This window comes from Rhamphochromis sp. 'chilingali' (genome assembly GCF_963969265.1).
Source record: "Rhamphochromis sp. 'chilingali' genome assembly, chromosome: 18".
NCBI lineage: Eukaryota > Metazoa > Chordata > Actinopteri > Cichliformes > Cichlidae > Rhamphochromis > Rhamphochromis sp. 'chilingali'.
In genome coordinates, this window is record NC_137945.1 from 14,790,629 (window position 1) to 14,808,918 (window position 18,290).

Below are 18,290 nucleotides of genomic sequence, written 5' to 3' on the forward strand. Positions count from 1 at the left end.
TAAACTAAAGTAGGAAACAAGAGCGCGCAGAGGGCACTGATGTTACTCCAACTTTTGCTTTTTAGATCTGATGAAATCTCCATAATATTAGTCCAAAAAGTACATTACAGCACCATGTTTTGTCAGATTTATTGTGCCTTTGAACCATCAATAAGTTAAGAAGTGACCTTAGAGCAAATTTCGTGCGTACATTCGCGTTGGCACGCTGTTGTTGTTGAAAGGGACGCGAAGTTAGAGGCAAATTTCAATCTAATCTAATCTAATGAAATCTCTTATCTCACTGCACTGTAAGCAAACTATTCCATACTATTCGTGCGTTTATTCTGGTGGATATGGGGTGTCACAGCCAACTCATGCAGCCTTTGCGCACTGCACGTCCATGAGCAGTTTTATTCTCCTGGGAAACGCATTCTGCGCTCAAAGTTGTCCCACACAAATCAATTCACCAAACTACACTGCTTCAGATTTGAGAACCACTGTTCAAGTTCCCCTGTCTGTGCTTCACTTACTGTGAAACACTGGAAAACGGGAGGGTGGAAAAAAAAGACAGTTTATAATTGATGTTTTCCCATGGAGCAGCCCCTCCTCCTCGAAACAGAGGCTAACCCTCAGGTGGAAGAAATCTTTTAAGATTTTTGTGGGATAACATCAGGAGGGGTAGTCGACGCCAATGAAGTCCCTCCCCTATAGATCGGTGCTATAATACAAAGCAGTAAAAGCGGTAGGCACACACACAAGCGGCAGCAGCTCGACTAGAGATCCCGTGGCTTTTAATTCCCTCACTACTTTTTTTTAAACCCTCCTTCGATTTGCCCCGTTATTACCATTTATCCGAGGCGTTCATTTCCGCACCTGCCACACAGAGACCAAGCTAAGGCGAAGTAGAAGAGGAGACAAGGACACTGCGAGAGCCGGGAGAGGCAGACTGTAGAGATAGCAGCGGTGACCCGTTTGAGATCTTAAAGGACAAAAAAAAAAAAAAAAAAAAAAAAATGCTGCTCTGGACCAAAATCGCGTTGGTCGGTCTCATCTGCTTGTCCTTGGTATCCTCTGGGATGGGATGCGGACCGGGCAGGGGCTACGGCAGGAGAAGACATCCGAAGAAGCTGACACCTCTTGCGTACAAGCAGTTCATCCCCAACGTCGCGGAGAAGACCCTCGGGGCAAGCGGTAAATACGAAGGCAAGATCACAAGAAACTCCGAGCGATTTAAAGAACTGACTCCCAATTATAACACAGACATCATATTCAAGGATGAGGAGAACACCGGTGCTGACAGGCTAATGACTCAGGTAAGGAGACGGAATAACCTTTTATTTTAATTTTATTGTGATTTTTATTTTTTTGCCCCCACTGTCCATTTCCTAACGCACCATCACTGCGTACTGCAACAACTCCCTTGTCAGACTGATTGCGCACCTTAAGTGAAGTCTGTTTTACCCGCTGCTGAACTCTTCACACTGAGCCTTTTAACTTCACTGCAAAGGCAGATGCGCTTTATACACCAGCATGGGAGTTTCCAAAGGCTGCAGGCTTGAAGCGAATATAGAAATCCAGCTGGATAAGTGATGTGCAGGCGGACAGTCAGGACACTCGGCTTTCATGATTGTGACAGTGTATTTAAAATATTAATGTGCCCCTCTCCTCATATCTATATTTGTATCTATGGGAGGCTCGTTTTGTTGCCTTACAGGGGCACGTCCATGTTAGATTTCATGCAGACTTTCTGTGTTTGCTGCCTATTTCGGCTTTACGTTGCAGCTTGTTTAGCGCCTTTTCTTTACCCCAGCCCTGGGGATGCGCATCGCTTTAACAGTCGGGCTTACTGAGGCATGGCGTAGCTCATTCAGACGTTTCCTTGCACAGCCTTCTGTAATTTAGCCTTTCGCGTGGCGTGCATCTGTGCATGAAAACTGACATTTCTTTGAGAGTGTCCAGGCCTTGGTAAATGGGTGGGACTCGGCCAATTACACGAGCAAGGCGCACAGGAGTGCTGGTGTGTTTTACAATACACCTGCACGAAGGATGGCGTCTGTTTTAAATATCTCATCCTCTTGCAGCCAGTCAGTTTAAAACCTTATACCCGGTTCAGTGCAGCTAAGAAGAGGCTCACATACATCGGAGACATGCCTTGATTTCTCTCCAGGCTGCAGGATGTCGCGTCTCTTCGGCATGACTTTTAGCACTTAGATGCTGGTGAATTATTAAAAAGCTCTTGGGTGATATTGGCTCAGTAATAATAAAATGAAGGTGGTGATGGTGGTGCTGCTGGTGGTGATGAAGCAAGGCGCGCGCCGGTGTCCCTGAACCCGTGCCTAGCACCACGTATGAGGGCGAGCTCCAATAAAATATTCACAGTGCGTGCGTCGCTCAGCCCTCCCCACATCTCCTCTGCTATACACCTATAGGTTCTCATACGCAGGGATCGTGAAATTACAGTAGTGTGAGGATGTGATTACCAAGGCGAGGGGTTAGAGACCTAAACGGATTCTCCGTGGGGGTTTCCAGGTCTCTAGCAGGAACATAGTTTAATTTAACCATTATTTCGAGAATCTTTGAACTAAAGAAGCACCTGTCTTAATCCAAGCTTTTACTCTGAGTAAAAAGACCCGCATGCCTATAAGGATTTGCTTTTGCAGGTCAGCATCAAAACGAACAACGGTGGGAGGTGGAAGAGCTGATAAATTGTGATTACATGTGGCACCATACGCTTGTGCAGCGTGGCCTGTTGGGGGTTTCTTTTTGTTTGTTGGATTTATTTGGGTTTGTTCGTGATCCATTTCCCACTTGACTGTTTACAGAAAACACGGCGACCGACTCTAAGTGTGAAAATGTACACGAAAGAACTTTTAGGCGCCCCTCGCCGGGGCTTGAAACACAGTTTGAACTTAGAACCTTTGGTCAGCGGGAGGCCACAGTAAGTTAAAACAGGTGTGATTATCCTTTTTATATATGACACTGTAAAGCCACCAGATTGAAGCATGTGCACCCAAAGGAGAGTAAGTGTAGCTGCAAGCAACATAAGCATTATCACATGAGGATTTACGCCGTGCCAAGGCTTTATGCATGAATCCAGAGGGTTTTTACGCACGGAGTTTTACGCATGAATGCCTTGAACTTCTTTCGTTATCTCGCGGTTTAGAAAATAGGTGTTGTATTCATAAATGAAACAAGGCACGTGTCTAGAGTAGCCCCGTTAGATATGTACAATAAATGAATTAATCAGTCAATCAGTTTAGTGAGGTCTTGCCAAGATTATACACTCGAAGAAGCGCTTGAACAAGCACTCCTAACTAGTTTGACACAGCGCACTCCCAGAGAGCTGCCAACAAATACGCTTTAGAGACATTTACGAATAGATACACGAAGTGACGGGTCCTGACTTGATTAGGACCATCACCCGCTATTCCACGGCTTTTAGACTTATGCTCACCTGTCGCTGACCCTCGTGAATTCAACTTGTGTTAAGTGACATTCTACGCAGAAAAGTGGGACAAAATAAGACTCCAAAGGGATTTTTAAGGCAATAAAATGACTTAAAATTAAACAACAACAACTTTGATTTGCCCTCTTTAAACAAGTAAAACTGTAAGCCACATGTCAGGGGTTACTTTTTTTTACATTAGACCCAGTGCCAGACTTTTCATCTATTCTTCTCCCCCTCCAAGCGTAACAGTGTTAAGAGCCTGCAGTGCAAACGAGTTGGAAACGAGATGAGCTGGCGGCTTGTTTGCACTGACAGGTAGCTGATAAGTGTTTCCTCTAACCAAATCATTTGTGAAAAGATTAAGAGGCAGGCTGTTGAACAACTTTACCCCGAGCACAAAGCGCCGGTCCAAGGCGCCCTGCTGGGCTTCATGGTGGTTGAGCAGAATTTGGCTTGATTTGCGGCACACGACCTAATGAATTAATAAATAGGTTAAGCTTTACGGCTCTTGACTCCGACAGTCTCTCTCAGTATGCAGAAGGGTTTTTTAAGGAGGGTTTTTTTTTTTTAATTCAACACATTCTACAAGTGTGATATGCTCATAAAACAGCGACTGATATATATGACTTTGTTTTCTGTTATGCGAGCGGGTAGATTTGTGTGAACAATCCCCGATTGAAGACCTCAGACTGTCCCAACCGTGGCGTGGGGGTGGGAGGGCAGTGGGCTCTTCTTTGCCCCCAGTGCAATCCTGGGATATTTCACAAGTCTGTTAGTCAGCAGCCAAAACACCTCGACTTAAGAAGGCATGTCACGTTTCCAAGACTTTGCAGGAGAAGAGTAATGAAAGTTTCCCTCCGCCGCTGGACTGAAAAGACTCTTTGTGATGTTTTATTTGACATATTGGTTCGGCGTCCAGAATAGTTGTCTTGGAGAAGGCCAGGCATCTTCATTTAGAGCGCGGAGAGCTTAGGGTTCAACCAACTCCAGATATTTTAAGGAGGCAGCTGCTCTTGAAGATCATCTTCATATCATCTGGACATCAATTATTAATTTAAAGAAAACAAGCAACTGACAAACGACTCCCTCATTCATCGCCTAATGCAGACTCGTGAATTCATACTGTATTAATGTTGTCTTTAATGCAACACTTCTGGATAGAAAAGGGTCACTGCTCGCACCTCTCCAAGACCAAAGACCCATATGTTATAGGCCAGTGAAGCGAATGCAGTGCCTTATCAATATTTCATCAGCAGCTTTCTTACCCGAGATGTGCCCTCTGACGCTGCTGCTAACACTGAGAAATGCAAGCTCAGGATCAGAGACGCAGTTCAGCTCCAGTGTTTCACCTCAGCTGGGAGGAAACAGGGGAGTCAGGTGGGTGGGGGGATGGAGTTGTGCGAGAGGCCTCAGTTGGTCCAGTTTTAATCTTTAATTGATATTAACCCTTGTGTGGTGTTCATGCTTTTGTTACTCGGGCAACATTGGCGGATCTGGTTTAACAGATGTTTACTTTTCTCTGTTCTAAGCAATAAAATCCACACATATGGTCAATATGTGGAATTTGCCTCCGTCAGAGCGTGTTTATGAACTAAAGCGCTGCTCGTTTTTGTGAGAAAATATAATAAATATCTAAATATAAAAAAGTTGTTAATCATATGAGCCTATGTAACTCAACCTCGTTAAACAAACAGCCTGTTTGCATCAGCTTCTACACAACACATGGGGGGCACTTTTGCTGTGTGTGCACATGTGTTTCTTGCCCACAAACATTTCACCTCTTCTTTTTGTTGCTACTGGATCTAGAATAGATCGGGGAATGTCTCCTGATCGGTAATGAAAAGTCCAGCCAGTGTGTTGGTCCTGGCTGGACCACGTTGCCACATTGCCACGTGGGATGCTTCATTCCTTGGACGAGAAGGCCATTTAGTTTCACTTTTTCTCCACCTTGCTGTCTGCTGATGAGCTTCTCTTCACCCTCCTGTCTGCACTGTCCTCCCAATAAAGGCAAAAGTCCTCATGTACTAAAATCTCATCGTGTTCCAAATCCTCTCTTTCTCGACTAAAATCATAGATATAGATCGATAAGGAGCCTCCCTAGCAAAGCTGCTTATTAGTTGTGCTCCTCTGCGATTTGTAGTTGGGACAAAGGGTATAATGTGCGGGGATGAGGGAGCAGACAGGTGCAGGTTTAACAAAGTTGGAACTTTGTGCGGAAATAGCAAGAGCAGACAGAAAGAAAGAAAGAAAAAACAAGCGCGCACAGCAACAGCAGGTCATGCAGGACGAGGAGGAGAGAGTGAAGTGACACCAGCACGACCCCACTTCTATGACCACATGAGTGTGGGGGCTACAGTGTGATGCTTTATATGTTCTTCGCAGAAAATGAACCGGAATCTGAGGTGGAAATGATGATAAAGCACACAGTTCTTCTGGCACAAAGGGTAATTGCTGAAATGTAATAAATCTGTCGGAAGGCTGATTAGGTGATCTAATATTTTATTTCTCTGACCGCTTATCAGCCCTTATTTCTCTCGTCAGCTAAGCTGTGTCAGTGCAACGCGTGATTTGAGTGATTTTCACTTCATAAAAGCTGATGTTTGCGCACTGTGGTGGTGTTTCGGGCAGTTCCGGTGATGCATGGATTCATTTCTTGTTCCCACAGAGATGTAAAGACAAACTGAACTCGCTAGCCATCTCCGTGATGAACCAGTGGCCCGGAGTGAAGCTGCGGGTCACCGAGGGCTGGGACGAGGACGGACACCATTTAGAAGACTCTCTTCACTACGAGGGCAGAGCCGTGGACATCACCACTTCAGACAGAGACAAGAGCAAATACGGCACTCTGTCCAGGCTGGCGGTGGAAGCTGGATTTGACTGGGTCTACTATGAATCTAAGGCCCACATCCACTGCTCCGTGAAAGCAGGTATGGCTCCAAAGTAAAAAGAAAAACAGAACTGCGCTGATAATCTGCCATGCGCACCACTGGCTGTAGGACAACGGCGCGCATTTCCCATCAGGCGTGATTGCAATCGTTTGTAACAACAGGTGCAGCTCAGGGAAGCAGCAGTCCTGTTTTATCTTCTGGAAAAGTTTCACCCAAGACTAGATTGTATCAGCTGATTGTGATGGGAAAGTAAAATAGAGTCACAATAACACTTATCATGGGCTTACTGATCTGATGGTTATTGTAGACAAGTGTGACCACTGATCAATTCAATGATTTCAGTGATTAATCACAGAATCCTAGTGTTTGAGGGGTCATTTAAGTGCAGAGGTCAGATGTTTCAGATCTTTTCATTTGTTTTAACTGGATAGTTTTTATGAAACTGTAAATAGTCATTTCTCTGAGTGATGTATAGGCATTTCCCGGTTAAAGGCGTTATAAGCGTTTCTCGTTGCAGCTTATTTCTTGATCTTACACCGCCCCACACTGTCTCCTGGTGGGAACCGCTACCATAGTCTAACGAGGGTGCTCGGCGTGACCTAGAAATAGCACATTTTTCTCGCTCTCTGATAAAAAATAAGTGCTGCAAGGTGAATTTGGTAATCGTTTTTAATTATATGTGAGAAAATCATAAAAATTTTCATTTCCGTTTGTTTGTTTGGTTTTTTTGGGGTTTATCGAGGCTCATAATCGACCTAGGTCGTCACTACTGGACACCTATGACGCCCAGAAAATATTTCCTCACTTTGACTGATGAACCATGGTGCTTTTTCCTTCTTCTTTTTTTTTAAATTGATAAATCCCTTACTTATCATTCAGCACACACGTTTTGAGATCACAGTATGAGCTAGGCCGACGTGTCATTGGAGGTCATGCGACTTTACCAAAAGGATTTGGCTGAACAATGTTGAATTGGTTTGGGGTAAATCTGGTTTTCAGTTGTCACCTTATTTCATGCTCGGGAATCTTAAAAGAAGATTAAAAGCCCCAAATTCTGAGTAGGAAACCCTTTTTTCTCCCTCTGTGCAGGACAGTGTGATCCTAGAGACTGGTATGTGAAGAGTTCCACCAAGGCCAAAATTATTGTCATCAAGACTGACAACAAAGCAGGGAGAGGTGGTAGACAGGGAGAGGGGGGACATTGATGTTGCACAACAGAAAGCATTTAAGAGTCCGGGCCCTCATTTAAATTCAAATCTACAACTCGAGAGGCTTGGAAAAGTGGCTCCACTGGGTAAATAGTAGTTGTGAGTCGCCTATTTGTGTGAATTGTCACATAGAGGTTTCTGCACCTGAGTAAATATGGGAAGAGTAGCTGGGAAAGGCGTAAGTGTTCTTTACGGAGAGTAGCTCGATCCACAAGTTGATTTAGAATAACAATGCCTGCTCTTCATTGGGGTTTTTAATTAAGAATAGATGAGCCAGGGCTTTCAGTTTTCCCGTCTCAGACAACGTGGGCTAAGCTAATACGCATCTGGCATCAAGGAGCCGACATCATTATGCAAAATGCATATGGCCCACCGTGTTGTGTAGAGGCAGAAAAAATACAGATAAAGGTGGATTTTTCAGTCAATTTGAATTATTATGAATGGGCCTTTGAATGAGTTCTGGGCTGGAAATGTTCAAAGCGCATGTGATGTTTGTTTGCACGCGTTAAAAATTATTAATAAAAGTCTCGCAGTGAGAAAAACGACTTAATGTTTTTCTTGTTTCTTCTAACAGAAAATTCAGTGGCAGCAAAGTCAGGCGGCTGCTTCCCCGGATCCTCCACGGTCACTCTTCAGGATGGCACCAAGAAAGCAGTCAAAGATCTCAAAAGCGGCGACAGGGTCATGACAGCAGATGACGACGGAAATGTAATTTACACCGACTTCGTCATGTTTATAGACCGAGATTCGATGCTGAGGAGGATCTTCTATGTGATCGAAACCGACTCAGGCCAGAAAATAACCCTCACCGCCGCGCATCTCGTCTTCGTCAGCCGCAACAGCTCCAGCGAGGCGGAGAAGCGGATGTCTGCGATTTTCGCCAGTCAAGTCCAGCCTGGACAGAAAGTATTCGTCTTTGACGCAGAGCGAAGTCGACTCGAGTCTGTGACCGTCAAACGGATTTACACGCAAAGTCACGAGGGTTCCTTTGCGCCCGTGACCTCACAGGGGACCATCGTGGTGGACCAGGTCCTTGCGTCCTGTTACGCAGTGATCGAAGACCACGACTTGGCACACTGGGCCCTGGCACCCGTCAGGCTCGCCCACTGGGTGTCCTCGTTCCTATTTAGCTCCCAGCCTCCAAGCAGTGTACAAAACGAAGGAGTGCACTGGTACTCCAAAATCCTTTATCAATTAGGGACATGGCTCTTGGACAGCCACTCGATCCATCCACTTGGAATGTCGGTATACCCAAGTTGAAACAGCTGCGACAGGAGCAGAACGAGACTTTAAATGTAGGACACACGAACTATACAGTAGATTAAAAATAATAATAATAATAATAATTAAAAAAGAGAAAGAGAGAAAGAAAAAAAGCGAACTGACAGACAGACGTGACATGACAAGGGCCCCAGCGGAGTTGGGATATTTATTTCAGTGACTTTTCCATGATGTGTCCCCCTTTCAAAGAATGAATGGAGCCTTAAAAAGTTTCTCTTTGAATAATTTATTCTCATGTGAACTCTGCTGCTGTCACATAAATGGATTCTGAAACTGTGTGAGCAGCAAATTGTGCATAATCTATTTTTGTAAATATCAAATGCAAAAAAAAAGAAAAATGAAGAAAAAAATTGAAAAATGGGAAAAAAAAATCGGAAACAGAAAGAAGATCATGTAAAACGGAGCTGACTTTGACAGGCTGTAAGTTTCATATATATGTATATATGTATGTATGTATATATATATATATACATACATACATACATATATACATATATATGAAACTTACAGCCTGTCAAAGTATAATAATCAGCTGTATAACAATCAGCTGACTGTTATATTTTGGGGAGAGAGGAAAAAAAAAAACCCTCGCGGGGTTCCATAAATTATATTTTTATACACAGAATTGTAAATTAGATTTTGACAGATCGCTACCGAATCACATTTCGTTATTTGAAATAGTGTAAGATATGAAAATATATTTTAATTTAAATACAGTAGCTGGGAAAGTGTTGGAAAATCTTGTACCGCTTGGTTTATTAAGAATTTTATTATTTTGTAAACTGTTCGTTTCAGTTGTTGGAGAGGGACAGATATTCTGCCCCATGTCTGCATTCTCTGCTTTTTTATGTGTATGTGTTTCTTTTCTGTTTTCTTTTGAGAAAAAATAATATCAAATGCAGATTCTGACAATTCAGTAACAGTTAACGTAGTACTGAAACCGTTTCGTTAAATAAATTAATAAGTAACTCCTGTAAATGTACTAAAATCTTATTTTTCTTTTCATATTTTGTAATAGGGAAATAGTTTTATAGAAATGAACTGCAGGCTGATGCACAGTTTGAATAGACTATATATAGGCAGACCTACCAGTTAACTTTCATAACAGGGCGATGTGTCAAAAAATGTCTAGAATTTATTATTTATATGTTTATTATAAAATGAGATAAAGAACATTTTCAAACTTGGAGTTGTTATATGTCTTTTTCAAAAAACAGTGCCAGAGGAACCACACAGTAGTGGGAAGGACGGGGGCTTTTTGGCCATATTATTTGGACATTTACAACCAAATTATAATCTGGACTCAGTCAAGAGATATATCAATTGGCTTGGTTCACGCCCGCCCCTCGCCAAAAGAATCCCCACAGCCTATTGGATGTCTTACGCACAAAAAACCGGGGAGAATATTGCGCTTTGATCTACCTTTTGCATGCTTGCGAAATGTTGAAAGCCTATGTCAAATTTAACGAGGTCTGCCCTCCGCAAATAACTTCCAACGCGCAGACAAATTAAACAGAAGCGTCTTTGTTGGCCACAGGTCTGCCTCTCGGCGTCTGCTGGTTCAGGTCAGATCGCTCCATCCGACAGTAACTGACAGTCGGGGCTCATTATAAAGAAACGCTGCAGTCCCACTAGTCCACATTACAGCTTTGTTAGTCTTAACAAATCACTATAATCCTGCAGTATTTTCATAGACTTATAGTGCGCATGCAGCACTTAATAGTGAGCTCTCAGAGATGCGTTTTTGTCCTCTAGTGGAGCGCTTTGGCATCGGGCGGCACATCTTCTCAAATCGATTACAGCATTAGCTTCTTTGGAGATATCATCTTCAGTGATAGGGCGACACCTTGTGGTTAAATTAGACAATTGGACGTAATATTCTGCAGCTGGGTGTAAATACTTAACGTAAAACCTGAATGAAGTTCTGGAAAAGGGATTTTTATATAACCAACTCTAGTCAAAGTGTTTGTAAAGCTGGAAGCAAAATCATACAGTCAAGCAGAAGAACAAAAGCAGTTCTGAAAATGTGAGACTATAAATTCAAATTTAAAAAAAGAAGAAAAGCCCATGCACACAAAAAAAGATAAATGTTGGTGAATCACTCAGACCCATCAAAGGTAAAAGGGGCCTCTGAACCTGGGTTTCTGAACACTGTTGCAACATGAGCAGGAATTCCATTTTCGTCTCCCGCATTGTGTTGTGCTGTTGATATTGTGAGGTGGAAACTTCAGGGAGGGACAAAGCGGCCCATCTCTCCCGGCACTGTGACCTTGGGTCCCTGTCAGATACAAAAGCGTCGGTGCAGGGCAGCATTCCTCAGAGCAGGTAAACAGAGCCTCCTCTAATCCCTCTGGGGGCCCTCAGTCTGCTGGAGCTCAACGACGGCTTTTACAAATGTTGACATTTGCAAACATGAACAGTCTGGCATTCTGCAAAAACAAAACTCCCCCGTTTCTAAGAGAGTTCTGCAAACGACAGAGCTCGTCCTCTCTGCAGGCAGCTTTTGCTTCGCGGCAGCAGCCTGCAGAGTGCTCAATGTGGAAGTGGCAAGTTAGAGGGAAGCAGAAATCCACAAGGCCTTAATTGAGAGATGTCCCTTTATTCCTACTAACGTAGTATTAATAGAGCAAAGAAGAAAGCAGAACTTTTTGTGACAGGCCAGCATGGATAGATGGATGGATACAGGCCTGCAGAGATGGGAGAGTATGCACCCATTACTTTGGTTAAAAATGGCAATTGTGGTTTTCCAACTAAACTATTTAATTTGAATAAACTGATACTGGTTTATGGTTTAAGGTGAACACACCACAACAAATTTTCCACTTCAGAATCACAGCTACATAGTTACACCTTTTGGCCCCTTTTTCTACACTCTGTACTCTGATATTTGGCCGAGCTGAGCAGCATCAAGTTTCTGATTGTTCGAGGAACACAAAATCCACCCAGAGTGATGCTGCCTGTATTAAAACCCTGAACTTTGCTGCAAGGTAACAGTGCTAAGCATTCGTCCCTCATACTTATAGAAAGCATACCCTACCAGTAACAAGGGTTTACAAATGAGCACTACTTAACTTTAAGACAAGTAAGAGTACAAAATAGTTCTTTAGCTGGGACTCATTCTGCTTCATCTATTTCTACTCAAAGTTACACAAGGCTAAATGACAGAAAGGTCACCAAGAAGTTTATTTCACACCTGTTTCTGGTATCAAATGTGACATTTTCAATTTACATAAAATACTGAATATCTTGAATCATTTTCAAAATATAAGACATAAAGAACAGACCAAATGCAGTTGTTGTTGTGGTTTTTTTAATAATCCAGCAGACAACACGATCCCTTCTTCTGACTCGTGTGATCGGGATGAAAACACACCAATCAATCATTATTTGTAGCGTCAAACCATCCGAGATGATGGCACCAGGTTAAAAAATAAATAAATGAAATATATAACAGCGATGAAGCTGGAAGGAGCTTCTGGTGAAGTGAAAGCCGTGAAGCAACTTGCTTTAGAGTTATGTGTCTCCTCAGTGAACCCGGCTGTCGTCAGATGGAAACCTCCATCCACTGGACTAGCAAACAGTGGTAATCCAGGCAGGCCCCCCTGCTCCTGCTTGGTACAGAAGTCTTAAGTTCAGAGAACAGATGAGATATGTTCGAATGCACGTACAGCAAGTTGGAACAACAGCAATGACTGGAAAAGCAGAATATTCTCTGGAAGAGAAGGCTGTGGCTCAGGAGGTAGAGCGGGTCGTCCACCAATCAAAAGGTCGGCTAATAGATTCTTCTGCTACTCCAGTCTGCACTCTGTCCCCTAGATGGCTCTTAAAGCATAAATAGCTCTGTGACTTCTTCAAATGTAATAAAACACAGATATTACATGCATTACGTGAGAAGCCTTTAAACCAAGATTATCAACCTCATTTTACGTTGTGGGCCACATGCAACCCACTTTGATCTTAAGTGGGCCGGACAGGTGAAACCCCCTTTTTGTCAGTGTAAAGTTTTCCTACACATCTCAAAATGCAGAGATAGCTTAATTTTTTTTTTAAATTAGTGTAGTATGTCCCAGTTTTTCTACATGATCAAAAAATTCAGTTAAAATAAAGTTAAAAGTCCAAACTCTACTCCCTACTTCATCTTTTCTAAAAACCATCCGGTCGGCCGGATTGGTCGTCCTGGCTGATTTTGGACACTGGGCCTTATGTTTGACACCCCTGATTTCTACGTGTTTAAACTTGTGGTTGTAAAGTCAAAGTATGACAAGTTAGTGGCTCTCAGAGTGACTGGAACTGTCTTAATAAGACTATAACTGAAAAGAAAATCAGTCAAGTTGTCAGACAAGAGAGGTTAGAAATCTTTGAAACAAACCGGAACAATCAGAGGTCAAAGCAGACTCACAAATGCTGCACGGACTGTTAGATAGGTTAACTGTATGTCCGACGAGGGAAGAGGGAATCTAGAGTCAAAGGGCGGGACCAGATGGTTTTCCTGTTGATCTGCATTAAAACATCTTTGATATTTAAATTATCAAATGAAATAAATTGTTTCTAAATGCTTTTTAAAATGAGAGCCTTCCATATTTCATGAGTGTTGCCCTGTTTTTAACCAGGCAAAAATCTGAGGCCAACAAATTTCCAATTTGTTCCAAATTTGTTAAATTCATCTTCGTCCACTTTTCCACTTCGGGGTCGGTCAGCTGTCGTAAGGCAAAACGCAGCGTACACACTGGACAGGTCGCCACTATCACAGAGCTAACACACACAGTGAGCCGAACACACTCTCGTCCAGTTTAGAATTCCCAATTAAAGTATAAACCCATGAGAGAAAAAGTCTGTAGAAATAACTACAGTGATTTTGGTTGCTTTATTTTTTTCTCCCTGAAGGCCAAAATATGCCGGTCCTAACTCAACGGTCTCATTTATCTAGGACAAGGATTACACTAGCTCGTGACACTGGTTACCAAATTTGAGATACAGGACTTCAACCGTTAGGCCAGGGGAAGTCCTGCAGTGGCAAAAAGCTCAGAACTGAACTGGGTGGAGGTTAGGAATGATGAAATGTTAGGCACTGGACAAGAAAAAAGATGTCCAGAAAGGTCAAAGATGGAATTCTATGCTGTGAAACATGAATGAACTAAGGAAAATAGCTTTTTAAGTATCTTTGTATTTTAGCTCTAATTAAGAAAATTTGTTCTGTTAAAGTAAAAATTACAAAAAAAAAGAAGCTGAACTGGAAATAAAACATGTAATTGCTTATATAGAAACTTTTTGCAGCAAACATTTCAATGTTTTACGTCACCAGGTAAGGTTGAGGAAAGCTTCAGATGATTACATCAGCTACTTTTAGTACATAAACTTCCCAACTTGCATTTGTTTGACATATGACGAACAATGAGTCAAATTAATAAAAATAATGTAATAATTAAAAAAAAACAAAAAACAAAACAATGGTGCCTATAAATAACATTTATTATGAAGATGAATGACTCTCCAATCTTCAAAGTTCAGAAGAATAAAGAAAAGATATATAATATTGAAAACATTAAAATTTATTTTGTCTTGATTAGCTTCGATTCACTTCTAGCTACAGAAACCTTTATTCATTTTGATTGAAGTTTTGAGCAAAAAAAAAAGCCAAAACAATAAAAACACAGAAATATTAAAGTGCATCAAAAACTTTTATTTTTCATGAGTTTGAGGTATAAAGAATAGAAACTTAAATGTACTTAAAAAATGAAGTATCTTTAAAAGTCTTCATGTCATAGTAGAAAAATCCAGTTTTTACAGCATCAGAACAAATTGCACAATCATTTCAGAATAATTCAAACACAACATGATTCCTTCTTATGACACAAGTGTGAAAAACACAGATGTCTTCAAAGTTTGCTTTTTGTTTTGGTCAGAACCCAACGGGCTGGGTTTACAGTCATTTGGTGCACCATACAGTTCGAGATGACGAAACCAGTGCAGTGTCTTTGTGTTAAAACTCCAACCAAACAGTGAGTGTCAAGAAGCTGGAATGACCTTTGGTGCAGTGAAAGCCATGAAGCAGCTTGCTTTAGAGGTTTATGTGTCTGCTCAGTGAACCCGGCTGTCGTCACACAGATGGAAACCTCCATCCACTGGGCTAACAAACAATGGTAATCCGGGCAGGCCACCCTGCTTGATACAGAAGTTTTAAGTTCATTGAAGAACAGCAGAGGGAAGGAAAAGACAAGATATGGTCAAGTTGAAAGAACAGTGACAGCAGGAAAAGCGGTTAGGAAAAAGGCGACAGGCCCGATAACCTGAACGCACCAACAACTGTCGAGTGAGGGAAATGAAATCTTCATCTCGGGGCCGGAGATGGCGAGGCTGTGAAAGAACGTGAAGTGTTAAGCGAATGAGTTAAGGCAGTATCATGGTTTAAGCTGGTCAATGGCTCCTCTTACTGGCACGCTGTTAAAATAAAGTAAAAGTATGCGTTAGTTACAGATGTCTCTCTGTTGTACTCGCACCTGAGATGGCTAGCGGTCACGTCAGGTGAATCAAATCTCAACTGCACCATCATGCCACCAAGTGTGATCAAACAAAGAGCACCACAAGAGCAAGTGTGGGACCACACCAGAGGTGTTTCATGCTTTTACTCAACCTCTTAGTTAATGACTGAATCAGTCACAGGTCATTTAACACTTTTTTAGTTTTCCTGTTAAAAGGCAGTTTTTGCCCTCCACTGTCACCAAGTGCTCGCTCATAGGGGGTCGTCTGATTGTTGGGCTTTTCTCTGCATCGCTGTAGGGTCTTTACCTTAGAATATAAAGCGCCTTAAGCAAACTGTTGTAGTGAATTGGAAGTCTACAAATAAAACTGAACTGAAATTAACTGTAAAAAATAAAAAAGATCCTTGAAGAATTCCCTGCTCAGAAAACAGGTTGATTATTTTTCTAGCAGAACAACAAAGGCTTTGAGAAACTGGGTGAGGTTATATGATGTTAAATGACCTGATAGGTTTCTGGGAAAAGGCCTCAGATGATTACATTAGCAATATAAACAGGGGATACTTTTAGCAGATTAATATAAACAGCCTGCTTAATTTCAGGTCACTCGCAAAAGCACTTTGTTGATTGACTAAAACATGTTAAACCTTTGGTATGGCCTCTTAAATGTGCTTTTAAAAAATGGATTTGTCACTCTGCTCCATGGTAGAGGATTTGATCTGAAGAAAAAGACAGAATTCAGTGAGTAATTCAGCGACTCTGCACCTTAAATGTACCTGTTAAAAAAAAAGTTACAAGTTAGTGCTGTGCAAAACTCAACCTTTGACCCAAATATGCGAAATATTCTCACTATAATCATCAGCAGCCTTTATGGAGGTTTCTTATGCAAGCATAAGAAAGCTGCATTCACAACTGACAGGCAAGCCCTTCTATGTTAAATACCTACTACAACCATATGAGGTGGCATGTTTGGAAAAACATGCTGTAACTTAAATAAGCCTTTTTTCCCCCCAATTAAAATTAATCACTTTTAAAAATTCACAGTACACGTCTGTATGAAATTCTTCACATTAAGGTACAGATAAGATTCAATATGAATCTGTTCTGGTATTAAAAGACCTGACGTCTTATAACAATATCACTACGACCTGGCATTGCCGTTACTCTTTCAAATCCACAGGATTTAGCGTAGCACTAAAACTCGAGCGAGTAACCCACAACATGAAAGACAATAAATACATAACCGTCAATACACAGAAAAAGCTAAAAAATGTCAAACAAAAAAAGAATAAAACATAAATAAACCAGATTTCTGCAACATACAAAAAAATAAATAAAACAATAAATAATTTTTAAAAAAACGCCACAACTTCACTGTTTATATGAAGAAGAGGAAATTTGTGGGATCGAATACTTTGGGTACTTGCTGAGAATGTACTGGTGGCTTATTTTAAACCTTTATGGATTATTAGTAACTTCAAGGAACATAAGGGAAATACCACTAAATTTGTGATGTGATTCAACACATGCAGACAGGACAGAGAAGCCAATTAGTACACATTTCTCAAACCACAAAATCAGGGAGGTTAATCTGTAGCGCCACCTAGAGGCACAGCTGGGAACAGACTTTCAGACAGATTAAAAGAATAAAATAAAAGTGGTGACCTTTTTTTTTTTGGCATAAAACTCGTACCTTTTCCCTACCAGCCGAGTAGCAATGCTTCTCATTTTATGGAGCTGCACATTCAGATGACCTCAATGCTAAATTTTCAGGCCAAAATTTCTCATTTAAGGAAATAAATTCAGTGATATTCCCCTTCAACTTTGAGGTAGTATCTCTTGCCATAATACTGCTCATTTTTTGTTTTGTTTTTTTTGCGTCTATAAACCTACAAAATCAAAAATTACTTAAAAAAGTGGTTCATCCCAAGAAAATACGCAAGTTTCCAAACGCATTTACGTCATATGTTGCATAGTTAAAACCCCCAAACTTACAGAATACGTTAAAAAGTACAAACGAGTAGAAAGTGTGGCACAGAAGATGAAAACTACGTTATCATAAAGGCACATAACACATGGACATCACACACAACCACACGTCTTTGGGCTAAAGTTCAAGTGGCTTCACATACCTGCATGTTCACGGTATATTGGCCATATTTTTATTTACACTTTTGTTTTTGGTTATTTGTTCGTTTTTTTCTTTTCACCTTAAACTTTTTGTCAAATGTATTGTTTAACACAAATGTGGTCCAGTCATTCCTCGTTTGAAAATACAAACAAAATACTTGTAAAAATGACATATCTGGACACGTCAGCATATCCTTTACATATAAAAGTTGTTTTTCCTGATACAACGTGAGTGAACTCAAAAAAATTTAACGAGTTAAATATCGAGTGAAAGCCTGACTTATGCACATGATCACTACGCGGGTAATGGTTGCCCCCTCTCGTTGTTCTGTCTCGTCCCTTTGAATAATGTATATAAAACAATTTCAGTCTTCGATGTGAAAAAACGTCTGCATTTAAACTTTTAACACATTTTTACAACTACAATACACAAACAGTTTTGTGATGAGGAGAAAAAAATCTGAATAACAAAAAAAATTTAAAATGTGACGAGCTAGTAAGTGATGCCTTGGAAAAAAATGTGTAAAACTGACAAAAGAGAAATTAGTTTATTTAGAAAATGTATCTCTCTACAGTCTCCAGGGCAAATTATTAAGGTGAATTTTGTTTATATTTCCTCCTCTTTTATCCAATCTGACCGCTCTGCGTGAAGGAAAAACAGTCTGCTGTGCAGCTTACTGATCAATAAGCTGATAGTCACTCAAATTTGGGTAAATATTTCCAAACTTATTCCAATTCCAGAGGAGAGTAAGGAATGTATCCTCGAGGAACTTCACAGAAATGTCTGTTTATCCTGCAGAGAACTGGAAACAGTTCTTTTCCATCTACCAACAATGTCAAATACCCTGCCAAGCTCATTAAAAAGAAAGAAAGAAAACTC

At 41.2% G+C, this 18,290-nt stretch overlaps 1 protein-coding gene across 1 annotated transcript; it reads left to right on the top strand.

Moving 5' to 3' along the window:
* The first annotated feature begins 643 nt into the window (after nt 1-643).
* On the top strand, nt 644-12,027 carry shha (sonic hedgehog signaling molecule a). The gene is made up of 3 exons (XM_080864437.1): nt 644-1,292; nt 6,093-6,354; nt 8,098-12,027. Exons 1-3 carry the CDS (start codon nt 993-995, stop codon nt 8,781-8,783), a joined length of 1,248 nt encoding a protein of 415 aa, XP_080720563.1. The 5' UTR covers nt 644-992; the 3' UTR covers nt 8,784-12,027.
* The last annotated feature ends 6,263 nt before the right edge of the window (nt 12,028-18,290 follow it).